Source organism: Scyliorhinus torazame, chromosome 9 (assembly GCF_047496885.1).
Source record: "Scyliorhinus torazame isolate Kashiwa2021f chromosome 9, sScyTor2.1, whole genome shotgun sequence".
Taxonomy (NCBI): Eukaryota; Metazoa; Chordata; class Chondrichthyes; order Carcharhiniformes; family Scyliorhinidae; genus Scyliorhinus; species Scyliorhinus torazame.
The window spans coordinates 78,987,710-79,013,900 of NC_092715.1; the positions used below are offsets into that span (position 1 = coordinate 78,987,710).

The 26,191-nt window shown below is 49.5% G+C and overlaps 1 protein-coding gene across 11 annotated transcripts in view; it reads left to right on the top strand.

The window, feature by feature from the left end:
* The window catches only part of ssbp2b (single stranded DNA binding protein 2b), a 645,808-nt gene that overhangs the window by 155,026 nt on the left and 464,591 nt on the right, over window positions 1-26,191 (top strand). For all 11 annotated transcript variants that reach the window (XM_072516205.1, XM_072516207.1, XM_072516208.1 and 8 more), the window contains exon 3: window positions 6,609-6,670. In XM_072516205.1, coding sequence (XP_072372306.1) covers window positions 6,609-6,670 — 62 coding nt within the window. The remainder of the gene's footprint in view (window positions 1-6,608; window positions 6,671-26,191) is intronic.

Consider the following 26,191-nt stretch of genomic DNA (forward strand, 5'->3'; position numbering starts at 1 on the left):
CTTTTTTTTTAATATATTTTATTCAACATTTTTGGCAAACCATAACAGTACATTGTGTATCTTTTACACAGTAATATAACAATATCAATAACAATGGCCAGTTTTTTAAACAAGAAATAAATAATATATAAACAACATCAAAATTAAAAAACAAAACTAAATGGCAACTGCCTTGTCCCAAATACATACTCTCCAAAAATACAATTCAGCAGTCCAGTATACAATTACCTATAACAACAACCTATACATATTATACTTATACACTAACATCCCTGAGAGTCCTTCTGGTTCCTCCCCCGCACCCCCCCCCCCCCCCCCCCCCGCCCCGGGTTGCTGCTGCTGTCTTCTTCTTTTCCATTCCCTCTATCTTTCTGTGAGGTATTCGACGAACGGTTGCCACCGCCTGGTGAACCCTTGAGCCGATCCCCTTAGGACTAACTTAATCCGTTCCAGCTTTATAAACCCTGCCATGTCATTTATCCAGGTCTCCACACCCGGGGGCTTGGCTTCCTTCCACATCAACAGTATCCTGCGCCGGGCTACTAGGGACGCAAAGGCCAAAACATCAGCCTCTTTTGCCTCCTGCACTCCCGGCTCTTCTGCAACCCCGAATATAGCCAACCCCCAGCTTGGTTCGACCTGGACCCCCACCACCTTCGAAAGCACCTTTGTCAACCCCACCCAAAACCTCTGTAGTGCCGGACATGACCAGAACATGTGGGTGTGATTCGCTGGGCTTCTCGAGCATCTCGCACACCTATCCTCTACTCCAAAAAATTTACTGAGCCGTGCTCCAGTCATATGCGCCCTGTGTAACACCTTAAATTGTATCAGGCTTAGCCTGGCACACGAGGACGATGAGTTTACCCTACTTAGGGCATCAGCCCCTCCTCAATCTCCTCCCCCAGCTCTTCTTCCCATTTCCCTTTCAGCTCATCTACCATAATCTCCCCCTCGTCCCTCATTTCCCTATATATGTCTGATACCTTACCGTCCCCCACCCATGACTTTGAGATCACTCTGTCCTGCACCTCCTGCGTCGGGAGCTGCGGGAATTCCCTCACCTGTTGCCTCGCAAAAGTCCTCAGTTGCATATACCGGAATGCATTCCCTTGGGGCAACCCATATTTTTCGGTCAGCGCTCCCAGACTGGCGAACGTCCCATCTACAAACAGATCTCTCAATTGTGTTACTCCTGCTCTTTGCCATGTTCCAAATCCCCCATCCATTCTCCCCGGAGCAAACCTATGGTTATTTCTTATCGGGGACCACACCGAGGCTCCCGTCTTTCCCCTATGCCGTCTCCACTGCCCCCAAATCTTCAGAGTAGCCACCACCACCGGGCTTGTGGTGTATTTCTTCGGTGAGAACGGCAACGGCGCCGTCACCATAGCTTGTAGGCTAGTCCCCCTGCAGGACGCCCTCTCCAATCTCTTCCACGCCGCTCCCTCCTCTTCTCCCATCCACTTACATACCATTGAGATATTGGCGGCCCAATAATACTCACTTAGGCTCGGTAGTGCCAGCACCCCCCTATCCCTACTACGCTGCAAAAATCCCTTCCTCACTCTCGGGGTCTTCCCGGCCCACACAAAACTCATGATACTCTTCTCAATCCTTTTGAAAAAAGCCTTCGTGATCACCACCGGGAGGCACTGAAACACAAAGAGGAATCTCGGGAGGACCACCATTTTAACTGCCTGCACCCTCCCTGCCAGTGACAGGGATACCATGTCCCATCTCTTGAAGTCCTCCTCCATCTGTTCCACCAATCGCGTTAAATTTAACCTATGCAATGTACCCCAATTCTTGGCTACCTGGATCCCCAAGTAGCGAAAGTCCCTTGTTACCTTCCTCAGCGGTGAGTCCTCTATTTCTCTGCTCTGCTCCCCTGGATGCACCACAAATAACTCACTTTTCCCCCTGTTCAGTTTATATCCTGAAAATTCTCCAAACTCCCCAAGTATCCGCATTATCTCTGGCATCCCCTCCGCCGGGTCCGCCACATACAACAACAAATCGTCCGCATACAGAGATACCCGGTGTTCTTCTCCCCTGAGTACTCCCCTCCACTTCCTGGAACCTCTCAATGCTATTGCCAGGGGCTCAATCGCCAGTGCAAACAATAATGGGGACAGAGGACATCCCTGCCTCGTCCCTCTATGGAGCCGAAAATACGCAGACCCCCGTCCATTCGTGACCACGCTTGCCATCGGGGCCCTATACAGCAGCTGTACCCATCTAATATACTCATCTCCAAAGCCAAATCTCCTCAACACCTCCCACAAATAATCCCACTCCACTCTATCAAATGTTTTCTCGGCATCCATCGCCACCACTATCTCCGCTTCCCCCTCTGGTGGGGGCATCATCATTACCCCTAGCAGCCTCCGTATATTCGTATTCAGCTGTCTCCCCTTCACAAACCCAGTTTGGTCCTCATGGACCACCCCCGGGACACAATGCTCTATCCTCATTGCCATTACCTTGGCCAGAATCTTAGCGTCTACGTTCAGGAGGGAAATAGGCCTATAGGACCCGCATTGCAGCGGGTCTTTTTCCTTCTTTAGGAGAAGCGATATCATTGCCTCTGACATAGTCGGGGGCAGCTGTCCCCTTTCCCTCGCCTCATTAAAGGTTCTCATCAGTAGCGGGGCGAGCAAGTCCACATATTTTCTGTAAAATTCAACTGGGAATCCATCCGGTCCCGGGGCCTTCCCTGCCTGCATGCTCCTAATTCCTTTCACTACTTCCTCCATTTCGATCTGTGCTCCCAGTCCCACCCTCTCCTGCTCCTCCACCTTAGGAAATTCCAGCTGGTCCAGAAAACACATAATTCTCTCCTTCCCATCCGGGGGCTGAGCTTCATATAATCTTTCATAGAATGCCTTGAACACTCCATTCACTCTCTCCGCTCCCTGCTCCATCTCTCCCTCCTCATCCCTCACTCCCCCTATTTCCCTCGCTGCTCCCCTTTTCCTCAATTGGTGGGCCAGCAACCTGCTCGCCTTCTCCCCATATTCGTACTGTACACCCTGTGCCTTCCTCCACTGTGCCTCTGCAGTACCCGTTGTCAGCAAATCAAATTCTACGTGTAGCCTTTGCCTTTCCCTGTACAGTCCCACCTCCGGTGCCTGCGCATATTGCCTGTCCACCCTCAGAAGTTCTTGTAGCAACCGCTCCCGTTCCCTACTCTCCTGCTTTCCTTTATGTGCCCTGATTGATATCAGCTCCCCTCTAACCACTGCCTTCAGCGCCTCCCAGACCACTCCCACCTGGACCTCCCCATTATCATTGAGTTCCAAGTACTTTTCAATACACCCCCTCACCCTTAGACACACACCCTCATCCGCCATTAGTCCCATGTCCATTCTCCAGGGTGGACGCCGTTCTTTTTCCTCCCCTATCTCCAAGTCCACCCAGTGTGGAGCGTGATCCGAAATAGCTATAGCCGTATACTCCGTCCCCCTCACCTTCGGGATCAGCGCCCTTCCCAAAACAAAAAAGTCTATTCGCGAATAAACTTTGTGGACATAGGAGAAAAACGAAAACTCCTTACTCCTAGGTCTGCTAAATCTCCATGGGTCTACTCCTCCCATCTGCTCCTTAAAGCTTTAAGCACCTTGGCTGCTGCCGGCCTCCTTCCAGTCCTGGACCTCGATCTGTCCAGCCCTGGTTCCAGTACCGTGTTAAAATCTCCACCCATTACCAACTTCCCCACCTCTAGGTCCGGGATACGTCCTAACATGCGCCTCATAAAGTTGGCATCATCCCAGTTCGGGGCATATACGTTCACTAAGACCACCGCCTCCCCCTGTAATTTGCCACTCACCATCACGTATCTGCCCCCACTATCCGCCACTATGGTCTTTGCCTCAAACATTACCCGCTTCCCCACTAGTATAGCCACCCCCCTGTTTTTCGCATCTAGCCCCGAATGAAACACCTGCCCCACCCATCCTTTGCGTAGTCTAACCTGGTCTATCAGTTTCAAATGCGTCTCCTGTAACATAACCACATCTGCCTTAAGTTTCTTAAGGTGTGCGAGTACCCATGCCCTCTTTATTGGCCCGTTCAGCCCTCTCACATTCCACGTGATCAGCCGGGTTGGGGGGCTCTTTACCCCCCCTTGTCGATTAGCCATCCCCTTTTATCCAGCTCCTCACCCGGTTCCCACGCAGCTGTGTCCCCCCCAGGCGGTGCCCTCCCGCCCCGCCCACCCCACCCCATACCAGCTCCCCCTTCTCCCCAGCAGCAGCAACCCAGTAAATCCCCCCTCCCACCCCCCCGCTAGATCCCCCACTAGCGTAGTTACACCCCCCATGTTGCTCCCAGAAGTCAGCAAACTCTGGCCGACTTCGGCTTCCCCCGTGACCTCGGCTTGCACCGTGCGACGCCCCCTCCTTCCTGCTTCCCTATTCCTGCCATGATTATCATAGCGCGGGAACAAAGCCCGCGCTTCCCTTTAGGCCCCGCCCCCAATGGCCAACGCCCCCAGCTCCTCCACCTCCCTTCCTCCCTCCCCCACAACCTGTGGAAGAGAGAAAAGTTACCGGGTCGCAGTATTAACAACATAAAAATCATCTCTCCCCCCTTTTTTCCCCCCTCTTCGCCCCCCATATTCGCCCCACCACTTTGTCTCAAACGTTCTTTTTTAATAACCCACTTATTTAAATTTCTCTTCAACAATAAATGTCCATGCCTCATCCGCCGTTTCAAAGCAGTGGTGCTTCCCTTGATATGTGACCCACAGTCTTGCCGGCTGCAGCATTCCAAATTTAATCTTCTTTTTATGAAGCACCGCCTTGGCCCGATTAAAGCTCGCCATACCTTCTCGCCACCTCCGCACTCCAGTCTTGATATACGCGGATCACCGCGTTCTTGCATCTACTGCTCCGAGTTTTCTTTGCCCATCTGAGGACCATCTCTCTGTCCTTAAAACGGAGGAATCTCACCACGATGGCTCTGGGAATTTCTCCTGCTCTCGGTCCTCGCGCCATCACTCGGTATGCTCCCTCCACCTCCAACGGACCCGTCGGGGCCTCCGCTCCCATTAACGAGTGCAGCATCGTGCTCACATATGCCCTGACGTCCGCCCCTTCTGCACCTTCATGAAGACCAAGAATCCTTAAATTCTTCCTCCTCGCATTATTCTCCAGCACCTCCAGCCTTTCCACACATCGTTTATGGTGTGCCTCGTGCATCTCCGTCTTCACCACCAGGCCCTGTATATCGTCCTCGTTCTCGGCAGCCTTTGCCTTCACGACCCGAAGCTCCCGCTCCTGGGTCTTTTGCTCATCTTTTAGCCCTTCAATCGCCTGTAATATCGGGGCCAACAGCTCCTTCCTCATCTCCTTTTTAAGCTCTTCCGCGCAACGTTTCAAAAACTCTTGTTGTTCAGGGCCCCATATTAAACTGCCACCTTCCGACGCCATCTTGGTTTTTGCTTGCCTTCCTTGCCGCTGCTCTAAAGGATCCACCGCAATCCGGCCACTTTCCTCTCCTTTTTCCCTCCGTATCCAGGGGGGATTCCCTTCTGGTTTACCGCACAGTGCTTTTAGCCGTTAAAATTGCCGTTGGGGCTCTTATTAAGAGCCCAAAAGTCCGTTCCACCGGGAGCTGCCGAAACGTGCGACTTAGCTGGTCATCACCGCACCCGGAAGTCTGTATCCTGCTTTTCAATTTAACATTATCCTTGACCTCTTTTTTAATCATGGATTTTGCCTCTTTCTTGTGGTGGTGGATGTTTAAATTCTGAAACAAATTAGGGCTGCATGTGGCGCAGTGGTTAGCACTGGGACTGCGGTGCTGAGGACCCGGGTTTGAATCCTGGCCCATGGTCACTGTCCGTGTGGAGTTTGCACATTCTCCCCATGTCTGCGTGGGTTTCACCCCCACAACCCAAAGATGTGCTGGTTAGGTGGATTGGCCATGCTAAATGGCCCCTTAATTGGAAAAGAAAAAAATAATTGGCTACTCTATAAATTTTTTTTTTTTAAATTCTGAAGCAAATTGAAGTACACAAATACGTACTGATTACATGGTACATTACAATGAAGACAAATCATAAATTTATAACAAATCTAGATTCACATCTAACATGTCCGTGTGGTATAAAATCAAATTTTGAAGTTCGTGAGTGGCTAGATATATTTTGGACATTATTTTAATTATTCTTTTTCTATTTTCCAATTATCTCTAATTCGGCCTCGTAAGCACTCCATTGCTCCACCAACTGGTGATCACGCTTTCAATTGCCTTGGACTAAAGCTCTTGAATTCTCTCTCTGCCTCTCCAGGCTGCTTTCATTCTTTAAGACACTCCTCAAAAATTACCCTTTTTGACCAAGCTTTTGATCATCTGACCTAATGGCTCCTGGTGTGGCTTGGCATCAAACTTTGGGCAGAATTCGCGCCCCCCCCCCCCCCCCCCCCCCAACTTCCCACTGACGGGAAGGGGCGGACACCCCCACTTTGTTTCTAATTCTCCTGTGAAGTAACTTGGGAAGTTGAATTGCATTACAAAGCGTGATGTGTAAATACAAGTTGTTGTTGTAAACATACAGTATACCTGTCAGTACATCGGTGTGATCTGAATTTATATTTTAGATACGATGGGAGAAAAACATTACATTAGGAGAACCACCAGGATTCTTACATTCGTGGTGGTGGTAAGTTTATTTTAATAATAAATTAATATATCTAATATGTTCCTTCCAGTACTTTGAAATGAAGTTTAGAGCTCAATATTATTAAATGATTTTAACATGTATTGTGATTTTCAGAAAATTATCCTCATGCGCCAAATGTCTTGTTGCGATGTTAAAAATGCCCCAAATAAAAACAAAGTGCTGGAACTACTAAGCAGGTCTGGCAGTATCTGGGGAGATGGAAACCGAGTTAACGTTTTGAGTCGAATATGACTCTTCTTCAGATGCTGCCAGACTTGCTGAGTATTTCCAGCACTTTCTGTTTCTATTTCAGATTTCCAGCATATTTTGCTTTTATATTAAAAATGCCCATCTGTTTTCACGCTTTAAATACATGATGCAAATGTAGTATTCCACTTTGTGTGGATTCTTGATACAACTTGTGCATGCATTGTCAACTGAGTTGTTTGCATATGTTGGCAACATACTTGTTTTGATAATGGTGTATATCAGACAGATATTTACACTGTAATAACAGCTGCCTGCAATATAGAGCTTTCTCAATTGTACAATGTGGATTTTATTTCAAAGATGTTTAAATGCATAATTCAGTTGATTCATGTCCAGGTTTTAATTTTTTTATTCATGGTTTTAGAAATTAATATTATAATGTTTATTTAAAAATCAAAACCCAGTTTTAATTGCATAAACAGTTATTACCACCTTGAGGACAAGACAGACAGCAGAACATGAGACTGATATGAAATGGTCATGACTTTAAATATATATAAAAAAAGGCACATTTAACATTTCAGTTTTAAATTGATTATATGCACGCTTCACGTTTATGGCAACATAAAATCAGATTCTTTTACCGTTGGGACATGGTATGGGACCTAGCCATTTCAGAAGGAATGGAAGGTATCTCACCGTGTGTTGGCATCAAAGATTCCAAATGAAATGTGTGTGAGCAGTTGCTGTTCATGGTTTGATGCACATTGGTCACAATTGGCAACCTCATTCGGGCCACAAGGATGACTGGGGTGAAAAAGGTAAAATGTACTGGTAGAAATTGAATGGTCTTCTAAAGCTGAGAATAATGTATATTGAAATAGAAAGAGATTTATTTTACAATAGTACTTGGCTTTGAAGCCCCTGCTACACATAGTGGATGACAAACGTGTAAACTAATGTAACTCCCATCACTGACACCTCTCTTGTTCAAGTCAGTAGCATTCTTAAAATATAAGTTTTAATATAAATGACTGCAATGTTATTAAATAGCATTTGACTTTCAGTATCATATTTAGCCAAAAATATTAGTGAAAATATGTAACCTTTAATTATTTGTGATAATAGTTAGCAACTTAAGTGCACAAGGGAGAGATGTAATTAAATGACGGTTTGAAACCAGGAAAACCTATATTCACGAGACTGCTTGCTTTCGAGCTGCTAGCTGGAAATCATATAAATCATTATCATTCCTCCCCTCCCCTCTCATCAGTATAGTCTGGATTCTGATGTATCCAGCACAAACAGAGGTTGGATTTAATCAGTTGTTGGAGGTCACTGAATGTGGTTGTTTTGTTCAGCCTGATTGCACTCACAGTGAGAAATACAGGCAGATTCTTTTTGCCACTCCTGGCAGTTTTTTTTTTTTTCCTGACAGTGGGACTTAATGTTTGCTTGTACTCCTTAACATAAATGAAAAAAGGTTTTAAAATAGAGGGTAGTGCTTTCCAATTTAAGAAGTAACAACTTCACATTTTGAGTTAACTCATTGAATAAGTACCAAGGCCGCGAAATTAGACCTGCCCGGAAAATGGTCGTAAGTACCATGGGGTGCGATTCTCCGCACCCGCGCCGGTTGGGAGAATCGCCTGGGTCGCCAAATTTTCCCGCGACGCCGGTCCAACGCCCTCCCGCGATTCACGGAAGCGGCCAGATCGGCACAATCGTGTTTTGCGCAGCGCGGTACAGTGAATCGCCCGAGACAGCCAGAATGGCGATTCACCGGTACCCCCGCGATTCTCTGGCCCGGATGGGCCGAGCGGCCTGCCCAAAACGGCGGGTTTCCCCCGGCGCCGTCCACACCTGGTGGCTGCCGGCGGGAACAGCGTGGGAACGCTGGGGGGTAGCGGCCTGCGGGGGGGGGGGGGGGGTGGCGGCGAGGGGGCATCCTGCACCGGGGGGGGGCCTCAAATGGGGCCTGGCCCGCCATCAGTGCCCACCGATCGTTGGGCCGGCCTCTCTGAAGGAGGACCTCCTTTCTTCCGCACCCCCGCAAGATCCGTCAGACATCTTCTTGCGGGGCGGACTGGGGGAGGATGGCAACCACGCATGCGCGGATTGGTGCCGGCCAGCCCGCGCATGCGCGGGTGACGCCAGTTATGCGGCGCCGGCTGCGTCATGTATGCGGCGCCGTCTTTACGTGGCGCCAAGGCCTGGCGTGTGTAAATGACGCGGCGCCGCTCCTAGCCCATTATCGGGCCCTGAATCGGTCGGGATGGGGCCGTTTTGCGCCGTCGTGAACCTCGACTGCGTTCACGACGGCGCGAACACTCTGCCTCCATTTCGGAGAATCCCGCCCCATGATGTCTCATAATTATAGCAACTTTGTGTTGATTTGCATGATAGCTGTGTGCTATCAATGCTAGCTGTGCTGCTGAATGGCTGGATGACTCAGCAGGGGGCCTAGGTTTATAGAATGCTGACACTACTTAAACCCAGCCCATATGCTTAAAGCTGGCCTGCACCTCTTACAGGGGAAGTGCCTTCTGGTTGGCTTGGGTGCTGGAACTGGCTGCAGAAGAGAGTGTGAGCAAGAAGAACACTGCTGGGCACAACAGGCTGGAGAGCAGTCTCAAAGGTTCTTTGAGGCTGTGCCAAAGGAGGGAGGGGACCACTTGCCAGAAGGGAAAACCAGTAACACTCGGGAATTATTGTCCTGTGGACTCGAAACAGGAACCTCATTTTTCTCTTCCGCAGATGCTGCCAGACCTGCTGAGTTTTTGCAGCATTTTCTATTTTTATTTCAGATTTCCAGCATCCAGAGTATTTTGCTTTTATTTTGGAAATGACTGATCCTGGTTTGAATAAGAGTTCTATTTTAAGGTTTATAAGACCAGTTAAGACCAGTAGCAATCATTTCCCGAGTGTTACAGGTACAGCAGTTATCATGGGGGAATTTAATCTACATGTCGATTGGTTTAACCACGTCGGTCAAGGCAGCCTTGAGGAGGAGTTTATAGAATGTATTCGCGATAGTTTCCTAGAACAGTATGGAATGGAACCTACGAGGGAACAAGCGGTCCTAGATCTGGTCCTGTGTACTGAGACAGGATTGATTCAGGATCTCATAGTTAGGGATCCTCTCGGAAGGAGCGATCACAATATGGTGGAATTTAAAATGCAGATGGAGGGTGAGAAGGTAAAATCAAGCACTAGTGTTTTGTGCTTAAACAAAGGAGATTACAATGGGATGAGAGAAGAACTAGCTAAGGTAGACTGGGAGCAAAGACTTTATGGTGAAACAGTTGAGGAACAGTGGAAAACCTTCCAAGCGATTTTTCACAGTGCTCAACAAAGGTTTATACCAACAAAAAGGAAGGACGGTAGAAAGAGGGAAAATCGACCGTGGATATCTAAGGAAATAAGGGAGAGTATCAAATTGAAGGAAAAAGCATACAAAGTAGCAAAGATTAGTGGGAGACTAGAGGACTGGAAAATCTTTAGGGGGCAACAGAAAGCTACTAAAAAAGCTATAAAGAAGAGTAAGATAGATTATGAGAGTAAACTTGCTCAGAATATAAAAACAGATATTAAAAGTTTGTACAAATATATAAAACAAAAAAGAGTGGCTAAGGTAAATATTGGTCCTTTAGAGGATGAGAAGGGAGATTTAATAATGGGAGATGAGGAAATGGCTGAGGAGCTGAACAGGTTTTTTGGGTCGGTCTTCACAGTGGAAGACACAAATAACATGCCAGTGACTGATGGAAATGAGGCTATGACAGGTGAGGACCTTGAGAGGATTGTTATCACCAAGGAGGTAGTGATAGGCAAGCTAATGGGGCTAAAGGTAGACAAGTCTCATGGCCCTGATGGAATGCATCCCAGAGTGCTAAAAGAGATGGCTAGGGAAATTGCAAATGCACTAGTGCTAATTTACCAAAATTCACTAGACTCTGGGGTGGTCCCGGCAGATTGGAAATTAGCAAACGTGACACCACTGTTTTAAAAAGGAGGTAGGCAGAAAGCGGGTAATTATAGGCCAGTGAGCTTAACTTCGGTAGTAAGGAAGATGCTGGAATCTATCATCAAGGAAGAAATAGTGAGGCATCTGGATGGAAATTGTCCCATTGGGCAGACGCAGCATGGGCAGGTCGTGCCTAACTAATTTAGTGGAATTTTTTGAGGACATTACCAGTGCGGTAGATAACGGGGAGCCAATGGATGTGGTATATCTGGATTTCCAGAAAGCCTTTGACAAGGTGCCACACAAAAGGTTGCTGCATAAGATAAAGATGCATGGCATTAAGGGGAAAGTAGTAGCATGGATAGAGGATTGGTTAATTAATAGAAAGCAAAGAGTGGGGATTAATGGGTGTTTCTCTGGTGGGCAATCAGTAGCTAGTGGTGTCCCTCAGGGATCAGTGTTGGGCCCACAACTGTTCACAATTTACATAGATGATTTGGAGTTGGGGACCAAGGGCAATGTGTCCAAGTTTGCAGACGACACTAAGATAAGTGGTAAAGCAAAAAGTGCAGAGGATACTGGAAGTCTGCAGAGGGATTTGGATAGGCTAAGTGAATGGGCTAGGGTCTGGCAGATGGAATACAATGTTGACAAATGTGAGGTTATCCATTTTGGTAGGAATAACAGCAAAAGGGATTATTATTTAAATGATAAAATATTAAAACATGCTGCTGTGCAGAGAGACCTGGGTGTGCTAGTGCATGAGTCGCAAAACGTTGGTTTACAGGTGCAACAGGTGATTAAGAAGGCAAATGGAATTTTGTCCTTTATTGCTAGAGGGATGGAGTTTAAGACTAGGGAGGTTATGCTGCAATTGTATAAGGTGTTAGTGAGGCCACACCTGGAGTATTGTGTTCAGTTTTGGTCTCCTTACTTGAGAAAGGACGTACTGGCACTGGAGGGTGTGCAGAGGAGATTCACTAGGTTAATCCCAGAGCTGAAGGGGTTGGATTACGAGGAGAGGTTGAGTAGACTGGGATTGTACTCGTTGGAATTTAGAAGGATGAGGGGGGATCTTATAGAAACATATAAAATTATGAAGGGAATAGATAGGATAGATGCGGGCAGGTTGTTTCCACTGGCGGGTGAAAGCAGATCTAGGGGGCATAGCCTCAAAATAAGGGGAAGTAGATTTAGGACTGAGTTTAGGAGGAACTTTTTCACCCAAAGGGTTGTGAATCTATGGAATTCCTTGCCCAGTGAAGCAGTAGAGGCTCCTTCATTAAATGTTTTTAAGATAAAGATAGATAGTTTTTTGAAGAATAAAGGGATTAAGGGTTATGGTGTTCAGGCCGGAAAGTGGAGCTGAGTCCACAAAAGATCAGCCATGATCTCATTGAATGGTGGAGCAGGCTCGAGGGGCCAAATGGCCTACTCCTGCTTCTAGTTTTTATGTTCTTATGTTCTTCTGTTACTGTTTTTTCCTTTGTGGAAGCAGATAGCCATGGTACTCAGAACCAGGAGTCAGTCCTGAGATCCTGAATGCAGTGGAACAAAGTATTTCAGTGACCTCACATGAGTACAGTAAGTTGTCACCTAAATTTATGGTGGTGTTCCTAAAAATCAGAACCTTGAGTGAAACAACTTTAAGTGAATCATGGGTTCCCATGGGAATCAATGCTAAAGCCAGAGTTGGGTTCCTTCAGGCATTTCTTGCCCATAAAAATAAAAGTGCAAGTTGAAATACTGTATTGTACGTCTGCAGAAGCGTGCATCCCTAACTAGAATGACTTGTAAAATAAATCAATCACTAGATCTAACATAAATACTTTATAGATTGAAATTAGATAACACTAAGTCACTCAAACAAGCCATCACAGAATCACTGAAAATAGGGTGTAGAAGAGGCCCTTCGGCCCATCGATTCTGCACTGACACACAAAACATACCTGACCTACCTACCTACCCATTTGCCAGCACTTGGCCCATAGCCTTGAATGTTGTGACGTGCCAAGGCTTTGGCCAACTCTCAGTCCGAGGCTGCAGCTTGGTCCTCTTCCTGGCAGTCTGCAAGAGGCCAAGTCCTTTGCCCGGGCTGTGGGTGGAGGGGTGTGTAGGGGTGGGGGGCACTGTTACAGCCTGAGAGGGGGGGCGCTGGTTGGAGCTAGGCTCCCCCCCCCCCCTCTCTCTCTCCCCCCCCCCCCCCCCCCCCCCCCCCCCCCCCCACCTCAGATTACTCACACCACTTCCATCCCTGCCCTGCGCTTCTGCTCCTGGATCTCGGACCTCGCTCTTTTCCCTCAGTCACAGCCTTTGGTGACAAGTGCAACTCTGGCATCAAAGCATGGCGCAGGACCAGAGTGCAGAGCTCGTAATGGTGAATGCAAATTGAAAAACGGACCCTAAACAATAAATATGTGAACAAAATTATATGAAGCGGGGAGACTCCAAGTGAGGACTTACTGCAGTGAATGTATCTCCAAATGCCATATCCCACCAATTGCACAACTCACCTCATGCACTATTCAATGCACCACACAATTACGATTCACCTGTCAACAATCTCTAATAATCATGATTTTGACATAATATTCATATTTTTTTAGTGGCACCTGTACCAAAGGAATCCTTCAATCCTTGTAAAGCTGCGTGTGCTCACTCCATCTGCTCCTCTCTGGCAAGAGAGAATCAAATGTGTTTGGTTGTTTGAATACAGAAGTTGCTGACTTCCCTTATGCAGCAGTGTATGGCAGACTGAGGAGATGATGCAAATACTACCTGCACATGCCTGGAAGTTGCCAGAAGCATAAACATTCATGACAGTGTTGACATTCAGAGCCACTAACAATGTGTTCCATGTCCTGCTGTAAGGCTGCAGCAAGTGGCAGAGTTCTGGAGCATAATACCATGCCTGTGTCCCAGCACACCCTGGTACCCACCAACTCAACCCACCCATGCCAGCAGCGGTTCCACACATGTCGTCTGCCATAGACCGTGCCCAATGCATAAGGTGTGAGGCTCATGATGCCCCCTCTTTGTCTCTGCAGGAGAGGTTGGCATAAAATAGGCAGTGGGGACTCTGATGTCCAGCACCCCTCCGCCTGCCTGGGCCCTGGAGATCGCAGGGCTGACCGAGGATAGAGCAGACACTGCACCACAGAGGTGAGGCTCCATCCACTGCCCCTTCGCCCAGATGACGTGTCTCAAATAAGTTGTGTATGTCGGACAGAATGATCCTTCCCTCTCACTGACCACATGTCCTTTCTCTGGCAGGATCTCCATTGGATGGGGCAGGGCCATTCAGGGTGCACCCCCCCCCCCCCCCCCCCCGCAAAAGCCATCACCTCGGAGGAGAGCTCCAATGATGCCACCACCATTGATGCACCACATCTGTTACCTCCACCCTCCATCAATGCTGAGACACCCACCTCGGTGGGCTGCACTACTGGACAGGCTTCTGGGAGCACAATCTGATGAGCACCACACAGTTGCTGATGCACTTCAGGCGGAGGCAGGAAATCCAAGGGCGTCAGCAGTCAGAGATCTGCTGGAACCCAGGATGCAGCTGTGTCCCAGTCAGATGCCGAGCCTCTAGGCAAGGTTATTCAGGAGCTGATGCAGACTCTAGGACACGCCTGTTAGATACAGGAGGGGATGTCAGCGATACTCCGTCGAGTGCATAGCCAATTGGAGGAGTCCCAAAGGCTACGGGTGTAGGAGATGGAGATGGCAGTGCATGGCACCGAGGCCAACACTGGAGGCCGCAGGTGAAAACCTGGAGCACAACGTCAGCGACACGAGTGTTGGTGTCCAAGACTTAGCTCAATCGGTGACGGCATGGCTGAGGGCCTTGCCAGCATGTCCCTGTCACTAGGGCACGTGTCCCCGGCACAGGTGGGCATTGCTGAGACACTGCTGAGCGTGGCTCATGCACTGAGGAGCATCGCTGAGGGTGCCGACACCGTGGTGCACACAGTGGAGAGGCGCCACTACTGGCAAGGCCAGATGGTGCAGGGGCCTCTGGAGCTTACTCCAACTGCCATTCCACCATATGGAGTCCCTAGGGCCCCGGATCACCGTCCAGGAGGAGGGAGCACTGGAGGCAAACCCGGGGCCTTCCACCAGGGAGACGACGGTGGTCTCCAGCTCCTCCCAGTCCCCTGCCCAGCTACCCCCCATACCCCAACGCGTCTCGGGGTCAGCAGTAGAACAGGGTGGCACGGCGACGCCAGTGTCACTGGTGTGCTGGCTGGCGCCCTCTGGCCCCAGGCCTTCCAGAGGACGCCCGCCAGGAGTATCAAAGGCCACAGCGCACAAAAAGCAGCAGGCTGCCTCCACCTGTGCACCCTGGGGATCTAATTAGATGTAGCAGCGGAGCATGGATGCTTAAGAAGATTGAGGATCACTGAGTGGGTACTGGGGGGAGGAGGGGGAGAACCAATGCTAGCTTGGGACAGTTAGAGTTTTGTAAGAGCACAACTAAAGCGTTGTACACCTGATACATATGAAGCCTCTGTCAATTATTCCGCACTGCACGCTGGCCTGCACCTCACGCCTTGTTGCCCCCTGGATACAGTGGTCCTAGATAAGGAGCCTCCAGTGCACACCACGTGCAGATGATAGGTATGCATGCGCTGTCAGCAGAAAGTCAGGAGTCAGACTGTGATATAGATTGAGGAGTGCCAGAGTTTACCTCACAGCGAGCTATCACCTCCCCCTCTGTCTTGAATAAAGACTTGCGGACACAGGCCCATTACCCTGGAGTGAGGCTACACAGATCTTGGGAGGGTGGAATTGGGTAGTGGGGGGGGTGGGGGGCAAATGGGGGAAGGAATTGATCGGGGAACAGGTGGGGACTGGAGGGGCAAGGGTGATTTGGGGGTTAGGGGGTGAGATGATGGACAAAGTCTCATCCCATAAGAAGTACACACGTGTATGATTCAGAAGTTGTGGTCGCACACAAGTTGAACATTCAGGGAGTGGAATCCCTTCCTGTTAATGAAGGGCGCTCCCTGATGCCCCGGTCCGCGACATGCGTGCCATCAATTACCACATGGACCTGGGGCATCCTGGCAATGGTTGAGAATCTCTCTGCCCGGGCATCTGTATGGGCTTGGTCCAGCCCGTAGCTTATATAGACAGCTGCTCGGGCTTATAGGGCATCTTTGACCACCTGATGCACTTGTGGGCTGTAGGTTGTGATATGCCGCACAAGTCACCGCTCGAGCCCGGGAATGAATCGGTGGGATAAAAGTTCATAGCTGAGGCACCGGGAGCAGGTATCCTTCTCCTCCACGGGGTGCCAAGTCTGTAAGTACATGGCACAGGTGCCTCACTGTCCCCTTCGTGAGACGGAGCCTCCTGCGGCACATGCTGTCCAACATCTTCTCAAACAACCAACAACGCTCGTACATCATGCACCTTCACTGCCCCCCCCCTCTGGGTCTCTACTGGCCTGATGGGCGGCCAAGTCTGCAGAGTGTGCGGTGACCCCTGCACATGGGGTCCGTCGATGCTGCTGCCGCCTTCTCCGGTGTCTAGCCACCTAGGCTGCCACCAGCACCGCAAGAGCTGAAACTGCGGGTCGACAATACCATCTATATTGTTGTACCTATAAGGAATTGGAGAAGGTGAGAGACTGACAATCAGCTATGGCTTCCACCCCGGGACCCTCAAAGCCCTAAGCCTTCCCCACCCTTATGTGCCCCACCTTCTCGCATAGGACCATCCAGCAAGTCAGTTTTGCTGGGGGATCACTGCCCTGGACCTGCACCCCCAGCCACTGCCAGGGCACTTAGACCTCGGACCCCTGCCGAGAACGTTAGGGGGACCGAGCTCAGGTACCCTCCCATGGTTCACAAACTTGCCTTCTGGTCACAAGGATATTCCCAGTGCAGAAGCTCAGCTCTTCCGTCTTTGATTGTTGACTGATGCCTCTGTGTTGCTGATTCTTCCAGGATGCAGGCAGAGTGTTGAGGCCTCACAGTTGTCTGAGATGTGGCACGTGCACCCAAGAGAATCCACTTGAGAGCTGTGAAGTGCTCACAGAACTAACATTGCAAATTCCCTATTAGCAATAGCCTTCACATGTGCAGCCAGAGGCTGTTCACAGTCAGAGGGAGATTGTACCATATTACCACGGTCAGGGCTATGGCCTTGAGGTGTTCGGTGGGACCTAGGCAGCAGCTGTAGTTGCCCCTGTTATGAGTATACACAATCTGAGGGATGGTCTGTAGGACCCACGGACGCTGAGTCCCTCACTCCCCCGACCCAGGGACAAACCCCCACCGATGGTCACAGTCTCCTCCCTTCCGAGCACTGGGGCAGCAACTCCTGTGCGCCTGGGCTGCATGCCAGATTTCGAGAATGGCTACTCACCTCCTCCACCGATCCCCACAGCAGCTATTGCACTAGGTTCACGATTTTAAATAGATGTGCTAAAAGTCACACACGTGAACTCCCACAGGAGAACCGGTTAGATCCTGTGAGGCCGTTAGATAGGGCGTCCATCGTGTTAATGAGATGGACATTGCCCTCAATTGGTGTTAATTGATACTTGGCCACGTCTGGGTGGGACCTGGAACCCGCTAACGGGAGCGGGCCGGTTAGATTGGAAACCAATTGGCGCCTGGCGTGGATCCCAATTTCGGCCACTCCTGTGATCCGTTTAAAAAAAATAAATTTATAGTACCCAATTCATTTTTTCCAATTAAGGGGCAATTTAGCGTGACCAATCCACCTAGCCTGCACATCTTTGGGTTGTGGGGGCGAAACCCACGCAAACACGGGGAGAATGTGCAAACTCCGCACTGTCAGTGACCCAGAGCCAGGATCGAACCTGGGACCTCGCGTCGTGAGGCTGCAGGGCTAACCCACTGTGCCACCGTGCTGCCCCCACTCCTGTGATCTAACTGGCTCGCATAGATCCACACCAGGTGCAACACAGCACAGATTGTGCTCACTGTTTGTCAGTGAATTAGCATTGCTCCATGAAGAAACTGAATGGATATGACTTAAGCTCAGAGACCTTCTCCAAGTCCTCCTCCTCTCTTTTCCCATAGCTCATTTGTTACTTGCTCATTCAATAGCTGTCATGCTGTTGTGTAAAGGGATATACACTACTGTACTCATACCTGGGAGAAAGTGGTCCGTGGAGAACCCTTTAAGTCAGTACAAAGTTCTTTACCATGTACCACCCTATTCCCTGTCAACATTAGCAACTTTTAACAACTCTGGAAGCCAGAAAATGCTTCCGGAATTTAAAGAAAAGAGATCCAGTGGAAATAATTCAGCAACTGAACTGAAATTAGTTTTTACTCCCTTTAAATCGCACCGGTTGGGAATCCTTCCTCCTGCTGAGCAATTGTTTCAACTGTGGGAGGTTAAGGGAGCATTAGCTGAAATACTGAGCTCCAAGGTGACTGTGCTGACTTCAAATCAACCATTCCACATACTTCCAACAGATAGTCCCTGCACAAGCTCCGATGCCTTAATCAAAATGGCATACGCTAGGGCTAACACCAGATGTTTTGTGTATCGAGGGTGTCATTTTGGAGGAAATGCTGGACCCATGGTGACAGAAAACTTGGCTACGTAATTGAATTTGCAGCCCATGATTGTAACTTACAGCCAGTACTAAGGATGCTATTGAATGGCTGCTTGCCTGAACATGGACACAAAATTGTGAGGGACTAACAAAAGCAAAAATAATTGGAATGGTTTAACTGGGTCCTAATCATCATCCTATAGAAGGCTGTTTCTCATTTCTACTCCGTTAATATCTATGCGAAGAACTGCAGAAATGAATTGTAGTACTATCTGTTCTTTTTTAAAAAATATATTTTATTAAAGTTTTTCGATCAAACAAAAATTTCCCATTTTACGACTTTGTAATAATATATAAATTGATCGTTTAAAAAAAATAATAATATGCTAACTAACGGCAACTGCCAACAACAAAATAAGAAACAACAGAAATAATAACTAAAATAGTAACTTTGTGAAATCAAATATAAATAACTAATATATAAACACACACATAAAACCCCTGAAGACCCAAATGAGCCCTCCCCCCCTCCCCCCTGGGTTGCTGCTGCTGCCTTTCCTATTTTCCCTTATCGCTCTGCGAGATAGTCGAGGAACGGTTGCCACCGCCCGGTGAACCCCTGAGCCGAACCTCTCAATGCATTTTTATCCTTTCCAGTTTTATAAACCCTGCCATGTCGTTGATCCAGGCCTCCACACCCGGGGGCTTAGCTTCTTTCCACATAAGTAGAATCCTTCGCCGGGCTACTAGGGACGCAAAGGCCAACACGTCGGCCTCTCTCGCCTCCTGCACTCACGGCTCATCTGCAACCCCAAATATAGCCAACCCCCAGCTTGGTTTGACCCGGACCCCCACCACCTTCGAGATCACTTTTGCCACACCCACCCAGAACCCATGCAATACTGGACATGACCAAAACATGTGGGTGTGGTTCGCCGGGCTTCCCGCGCATCTCCCGCACCTATCTTCCACTCCAAAAAACCTACTCAGCCTTGCTCCCGTCATATGCGCCCTGTGTAGAACCTTGAATTGTATCAGGCTGAGCCTGGCACACGAGGACGAAGAGTTTACCCTACTTAGGGCATCTGCCCACAGCCCCTCTTCAATCTCTTCCCCCAGCTCCTCCTCCCATTTTCCCTTCAGCTCCTCTACCATCATCTCCCCCTCGTCTCTCATTTCCCTATATATATCTGACACCCTACCATCACCCACCCATGCCCCTGAAATCACTCTGTCCTGGATCTCTTGTGCCGGGAGCTGCGGAAATTCCCTCACCTGTTGCCTCACAAATGCTCTCACTTGCATGTAGCGAAATGCATTCCCAGGTGGCAACCCATATTTTTCTGTCAGTGCTCCCAGACTCGCGAACGTCCCGCCTAAGAACAAGTCCTGCAATTTCGCAATTCCTGCTCGCTGCCAAGATTTAAATCCCCCATCTATCCTTCCCGGGACGAACCTATGGTTGTTCCTTATCGGGGACCACACTGAGGCACCCGTCACTCCCTTATGTCGCCTCCACTGCCCCCAAATTTTCAGAGTTGCCACCACCACTGGGTTTGTGGTGTATTTTTTCGGGGAGAACGGTAACGGGGCCGTCGCCAGTGCTTTTAAGCTAGTTCCCCTACAGGACGCCATCTCCAGTCTTTTCCACGCCGCTCCTTCCCCTTCCCTCATCCACTTGCATATCATTGTCTTGTTGGCGGCCCAATAATAATCACTTAGACTCGGCAGTGCCAGTCCCCCTCTGTCCCTACTGCGTTGCAGGAACCCCCTCTTTACTCTTGGGGTCTTTCCAGCCCACACAAAGCTCATAATACTCTTGTCCACCTTCTTGAAAAAGGCTTTTGTAATCAGTACAGGGAGGCACTGGAACACAAAAAGAAACCTCGGAAGGACCACCATTTTAACCGCCTGCACCCTGCCCGCCAATGACAGGGGCACCATGTCCCACCTCCTAAAGTCCTCTTCCATCTGCTCTACCAGTCGTGCCAAGTTAAGCTTATGCAAGGTTCCCCAGTTCCTGGCCACCTGGATCCCTAAATACCGGAAATCTCTTCTTACCCTCCTCAATGGTAAATCGTCTATTCCCCTGCCCTGTTCCCCGGGGTGCATCACAAACAGTTCACACTTTCCCATATCCAATTTATATCCTGAAAATTCTCCAAACTCCCTGAGTGTCTGCATTATCTCAGGCATCCCCTCCACTGGGTCCGTGACATACAACAACAAATCATCCGCGTATAATGACACCCGATGCTCTTCTCCTCCTCTAAGTACCCCCCTCCACTTCCTAGAGCCCCTCAGCGCTATGGCCAATGGCTCAATTGCCAACGCAAACAGTAACGGGGACAGGGGACATCCCTGTCTTGTACCCCTATATAGTCGGAAGTGGTCAGATCGTTGCCTATTTGTAATCACACTTGCCACCGGGGCCCTGGACAGGAGCTGAACCCATCCAATGAACCCCTCTCCAAATCCAAATCTCCTCAGTACTTCCCACAGATAGTCCCACTCCACTCTATCAAATGCTTTCTCTGCATCCATCGCCACCACTATCTCCTCCTCCCCCTCCGGTGGGGGCATCATCATCACCCCCAACAGCCTCCGTATGTTAGCATTCAATTGCCTCCCTTTAACAAACCCCGTTTGATCATCATGCACCACCCCAGGGACACAGTCCTCTATCCTAGTCGCCATCACCTTGGCCAAAAGCTTGGCATCTACGTTCAAGAGGGAGATAGGCCTGTATGACCCGCACTGCAGCGGGTCTTTGTCTCTTTTCAGGATCAGCGATATCGTCGCCTCCGACATCATCGGGGGTAGTGTCCCCCTTTCCCTAGCCTCATTAAAGGTTCTCGTCAGAAGTGGGGCCAGCAGGTCCATGCATTTCCTATAGAACACCACCGGGAACCCATCCGGTCCCGGGGCCTTCCCTGCCTGCATGTTCTCAATTCCTTTTACCACCTCCTCCACCTCAATCTGTGCTCCCAGTCCTGTCATCTGTTCCTCAACCTTCGGGAACTCCAGCTGGTCTAGGAAACGCATCATTCCCTCTTTCCCTTCCGGGGGTTGAGCCTTATATAGCCTCTCGTAAAATACCTTAAACACCCCGTTCACCCTCTCCGCTCCCCGTTCCATCTTTCCCTCCTCGTCTCTAACCCCTCCGATCTCTCTCGCCGCCCCCCTCTTCCTAAGTTGTTGGGCCAGCAGCCGGCTCGCCTTCTCTCCATATTCATACTGCACTCCCTGTGCCTTCCTCCATTGTGCCTCCGCCTTACCCGTGGTCAACAAGTCAAAGTCCGTGTGCAATCTCCGTCTTTCCCTGTATAGCCCTTCATCTGGGGCCTCCACATATTGCCTATCCACCCTCAAAATCTCCCCCAACAACCTCTCCCTTTCTTTACCCTCTTGTTTCCCCTTATGGGCCCTTATGGAGATCAGCTCCCCTCTAACCACTGCATTCAGCGCCTCCCAGACCACTCCCACCTGAACCTCTCCGTCATCATTGATCTCTAGGTACCTTTCAATACATCCCCTCACCCTTACACATACCCCCTCGTCCGCCAACAGTCCCATATCTAATCTCCAGAGTGGGCGCTGCTCCTTTTCCTCTCCTACTTCCAGATCTACCCAATGTGGGGCATGATCTGAAATGGCTATAGCCGAATACTCCGTTCCTGCCACCTTCGGGATCAGCGCCCTTCCCAGGACAAAGAAGTCTATCCGGGAGTACACTTTGTGGACATGGGAGAAGAAGGAAAACTCTTTACTCCTTGGTCTAGTAAATCTCCAGGGATCCACTCGTCCCATCTGCTCCATAAAGCCCTTAAGCACCTTGGCCGCTGCCGGCCTCCTCCCGGTCCTAGATCTGGACCAGTCCAGCCCTGGGTCCAGCACCGTGTTGAAGTCCCCCCCCCCCATTACCAACTCTTCCATCTCCAGGTCCGGGATGCGCCCCAACATACGCTTCATAAAGTTCGCATCATCCCAGTTCGGGGCATATACGTTCACCAGCACCACCGCCTCACCTTGCAATCTGCCACTCACCATCACGTATCTACCCCCACTGTCCACCACTGTAGTCTTCGCCTCAAACAATACCCGTTTCCCCACCAGTATTGCCACCCCTCTATTTTTCACATCCAAGCCAGAGTGGAATACCTGTCCCACCCATCCTTTTCTTAATCTGACCTGATCCGCCAGTTTCAGGTGCGTCTCCTGAAGCATGACCACGTCTGCCTTTAGCTTCTTTAGGTGCGCAAATACCCTTGCCCTCTTAATCGGCCCATTCAACCCTCTCGTGTTCCACGTGATCAACCGGGGTGGGGGGCTCTTTACCTCCCCCCCCCCCCCTCGTCGACTAGCCATCCCCTTTTTTAGACCAGCTCCTCACCCGGTTCCCACGCACCCGCTTATCCCCCGGACGGTGCCCCCCTTAGCAGCAGCAACCCAGTTAACCCCCCCCCCCTCTAGATCCCTCTCTAGCTTAGTTGCTCCCCCCATATTGCTTCCGGAAGTCAGCAAACTCTGGCTGACCTCGGCTTCCCCGTTTATCCTTAGCCTCCCATTATGTGAGGCCCCCTCCTTCCTGCCCCCTTTTCCCGGCACAATTTCCATAGGTCGGGAACAAAGCCCGCGCTTCCCTCTCGGCCCCGCCCCTGATGGCGCAGCTCCCTCTCTCCTTCCCCCTCCCTTTCCCCACCGGCGCCCACATTTCTTTGTGTCCCCCCCCTTCGAGGGGAAAGAAAGTGTTCCCCCATCTGATTCACAGTCCCTTGCCACCACCTCGCTACTTCATTTCAAACACTCTTTCTCAAATCTAGTCCAACTTCCCCTCTTCAATAAGTGTCCACGCCTCCTCTGCAGTCTCGAAGTAGTGGTGTTTACCCTGGTGTGTAACCCACAGTCCTGCCGGCTGCAACATTCCGAATTTCACTTTCCTCTTGTGGAGCACCGCCTTGGCCCGATTGAAACTCGCCCTCCTTCTCGCCACCTCCACACTCCAATCCTGATACACGCGGATCACCGCGTTCTCCCACCTGATGCTCTGTGTCTTTTTCGCCCATCTCAGGACCATCTCCCTGTCCTTGTAGCGGTGGAACCTCACCACTATTGCTCGAGGTATTTCTCCTGCCTTTGGTCTTCTCACGAGGACTCGGTACGCTCCCTCCACTTCCAGGGGGCCCGTCGGGGCCTCAGCTCCCATTCAGGTATGGAGCATCGTGCTCACATACGCCCCAACATCCGCTCCCTCTGCCCCTTCGGGAAGACCCAAGATTCTTAAGTTCTTCCTCCTCGAGCTATTTTCCAGGGCTTCCAGTCTCTCCATACACCTCTTATGCAGTGCCTCGTGCGTCTCCGTCTTCACCACCAAGCCCTGTATCTCGTCCTCGTTTTCGGCAGCTTTTGCCTTCACTCCACGGAGCTCCATCTCTTGGGTCTTCTGCGCCTCCTTTAACCCCTCAATCGCCTGCAGCATCGGCGCCAGCACCTCCTTCTTGATCTCCTCCACACATCGCTGGAGGAACTCCTGCTGTTCCAGGCCCCATACCAACTGGCCACCCTCCGCCGCCATCTTGCTTCTCACTTCCCTTCTTTGCCGCTGCTCCAGAGGATCCTTCAAAATCTGGCCACTATTATCTCTTCTATCCATTCACATCCGGGGGGACTCCCTTCTATGTCGCCTCACAGTGGGTTTAGCCTTCGAAAATTGCCGTTGGGGCTCCCGATAAGAGCCCAAAAGTCCGTTAAAATGGGAGGTGCCGAAACGTGCGACTTAGCTGGTCATCGCCGCACCCGTAAGTACAGTACTATCTGTTCTGACTGACATCTGAGATGGCCTTGAGTTGATATGTCCGAATTTGAACTTGGAACCTGGCCTCTGTAAAGTGTACACTGTAGGCCAACAGTGGAACTAACTGTGTGAAGTGTGTTATAAGTTGTGGATGCTTTTATTCTGGTACTAGACTTTAAATTGAAGCCATACATTTTGTTTCCTCTGCATGTCATTGATATTTTTTGGTAAGAAAACCAGATTTTTTTTTGAAACAAGACACCACAGCTAGTGCTCTGTGATATCTTCTGCTCACAGTTTACCTAATGACCTCAGATCAACTCATTACTTATCATCCAAAAATAATGTCAAGGATGATTTCAACAATGCCAGGAGAAAAGGCTCCTTTATACAAACTGAAATCCCGTGCCAAGAATATTAGAAAATAAAGAGACAACCGTCTCTATCACTAGAGAAAAGTATGAGCATCTGTGAATTGGAAAACTGCAAATGTAACACCTCTATTCAAGAAAGCAGGAGACAGAAAGCAGGAAACTGTAAGGCAGTTATGAGCCAGTTTTACAGCCTGCTATGAAACTAGCTCATAAAGTATTGCTTGAAAAATTTGCTTACTCCCCCAAAATTGGACACGGAGTCTTTGATACAGAATTAATCTGCGCATGTTGCTTCTGATAGCAGTAACATGTAAATGTTCTGTTGATTCCTCATGATTGCATTGTACAGTTAGTTCTAAGTGTGCTTTTGAATGACTGCATGCCCGAGCATGGGGTGCAAAATCATGAGGGGCTAAGATCAATTAAGGTTAATTAAGGTTAATCTGCCTGCACTTCCTAAAGGGGATTCTGCATAGAACAGGTGTTGAAGTAGTTTTACACCTGATTCTGACATGGGAAAGACACAAGAATGGCTCAATGTGACCGACTACAGGCTTCCAGATTTCCAAGGCTGCACTGGAAACCTTGGTACAAAAGGCAGTGAGGAGGAGGAATGTTACTTATTTGCATTAAAAATGAAACTATTACTGAGACATGGGATCGTATTTGGTGCAGATGACGGTACAGTCACACGGCTGCTGTAGAGCCGATGAGAACCCTGGGTCTCCTCTTTTATGGAAGGCTTGCTGTATTAAGTGCCACACAGGTAATTAATGGGTCAGCGGTGGCCAAAGATCCCGGAAGTTGAAGTCCTATCTGCTGAGATCAGTTGGTCAATTAGAGGCAAGCAGCTTTACTGACTGCCAGTGCCACCAAGGAGATGGTGGCTGTTGCTGATACTGCACCCACCTGAGGTCCAGTTGCCCACCCAGACCGCAGCTAAGTGATGGCAAGAGGGGATCATGGCAGGGGGGGTTCTGGTCATGGGATGGGTCGCAGTGGGCTCCACAATTCCTGATGCCAGGTCCCGTGTCAGCACTCCGTGTCTTTGAGCGAGGGATCTTCTGGGAGCTCAAAAGCAATCCTTCATGGGTACGTTTGTCATGGTCCCCGCTTGACGAGCCTCTGACTGCCACAGGGTTAATATCGATAGCTGGATGAGGCCCTTTTGAGCTTTAATTGCTTACTTAGGACCTTTGGTGACAATGGGGTGGGAAGGCTATCCATGGACCTTCACACCATTGACTTAATCGGGGTGGAGACAGGAAGGCGGCACCTGAATCCACCCTGCCTGATTAAATACACCATATTCACCATAGGGGAGAACATTAAATTCTGTCCATTTTTGTAGTGACCAAAGATGAGAACTGAATATTCAAGAGTGTTTGAAATTTTGGAAGGTTGGATGGAAGGAAAGGAGTTGGGCTAGCTCAGTTTATAAAGGATGAGTTCAGTACAACAGTGAGAAATATCTTGGCTTGGAGATCTGGATGTAGAATCAGTTTTAAAAAAGGGAAGACCTCACTGATGAGAGCAATTTATGGGACCTCTAACAGAAATTACACTGTCAGACAGAGCATACCAGGAAATAATGGGGTTTTTGTAAGAAAAGAACTGCAATCAATTGGGT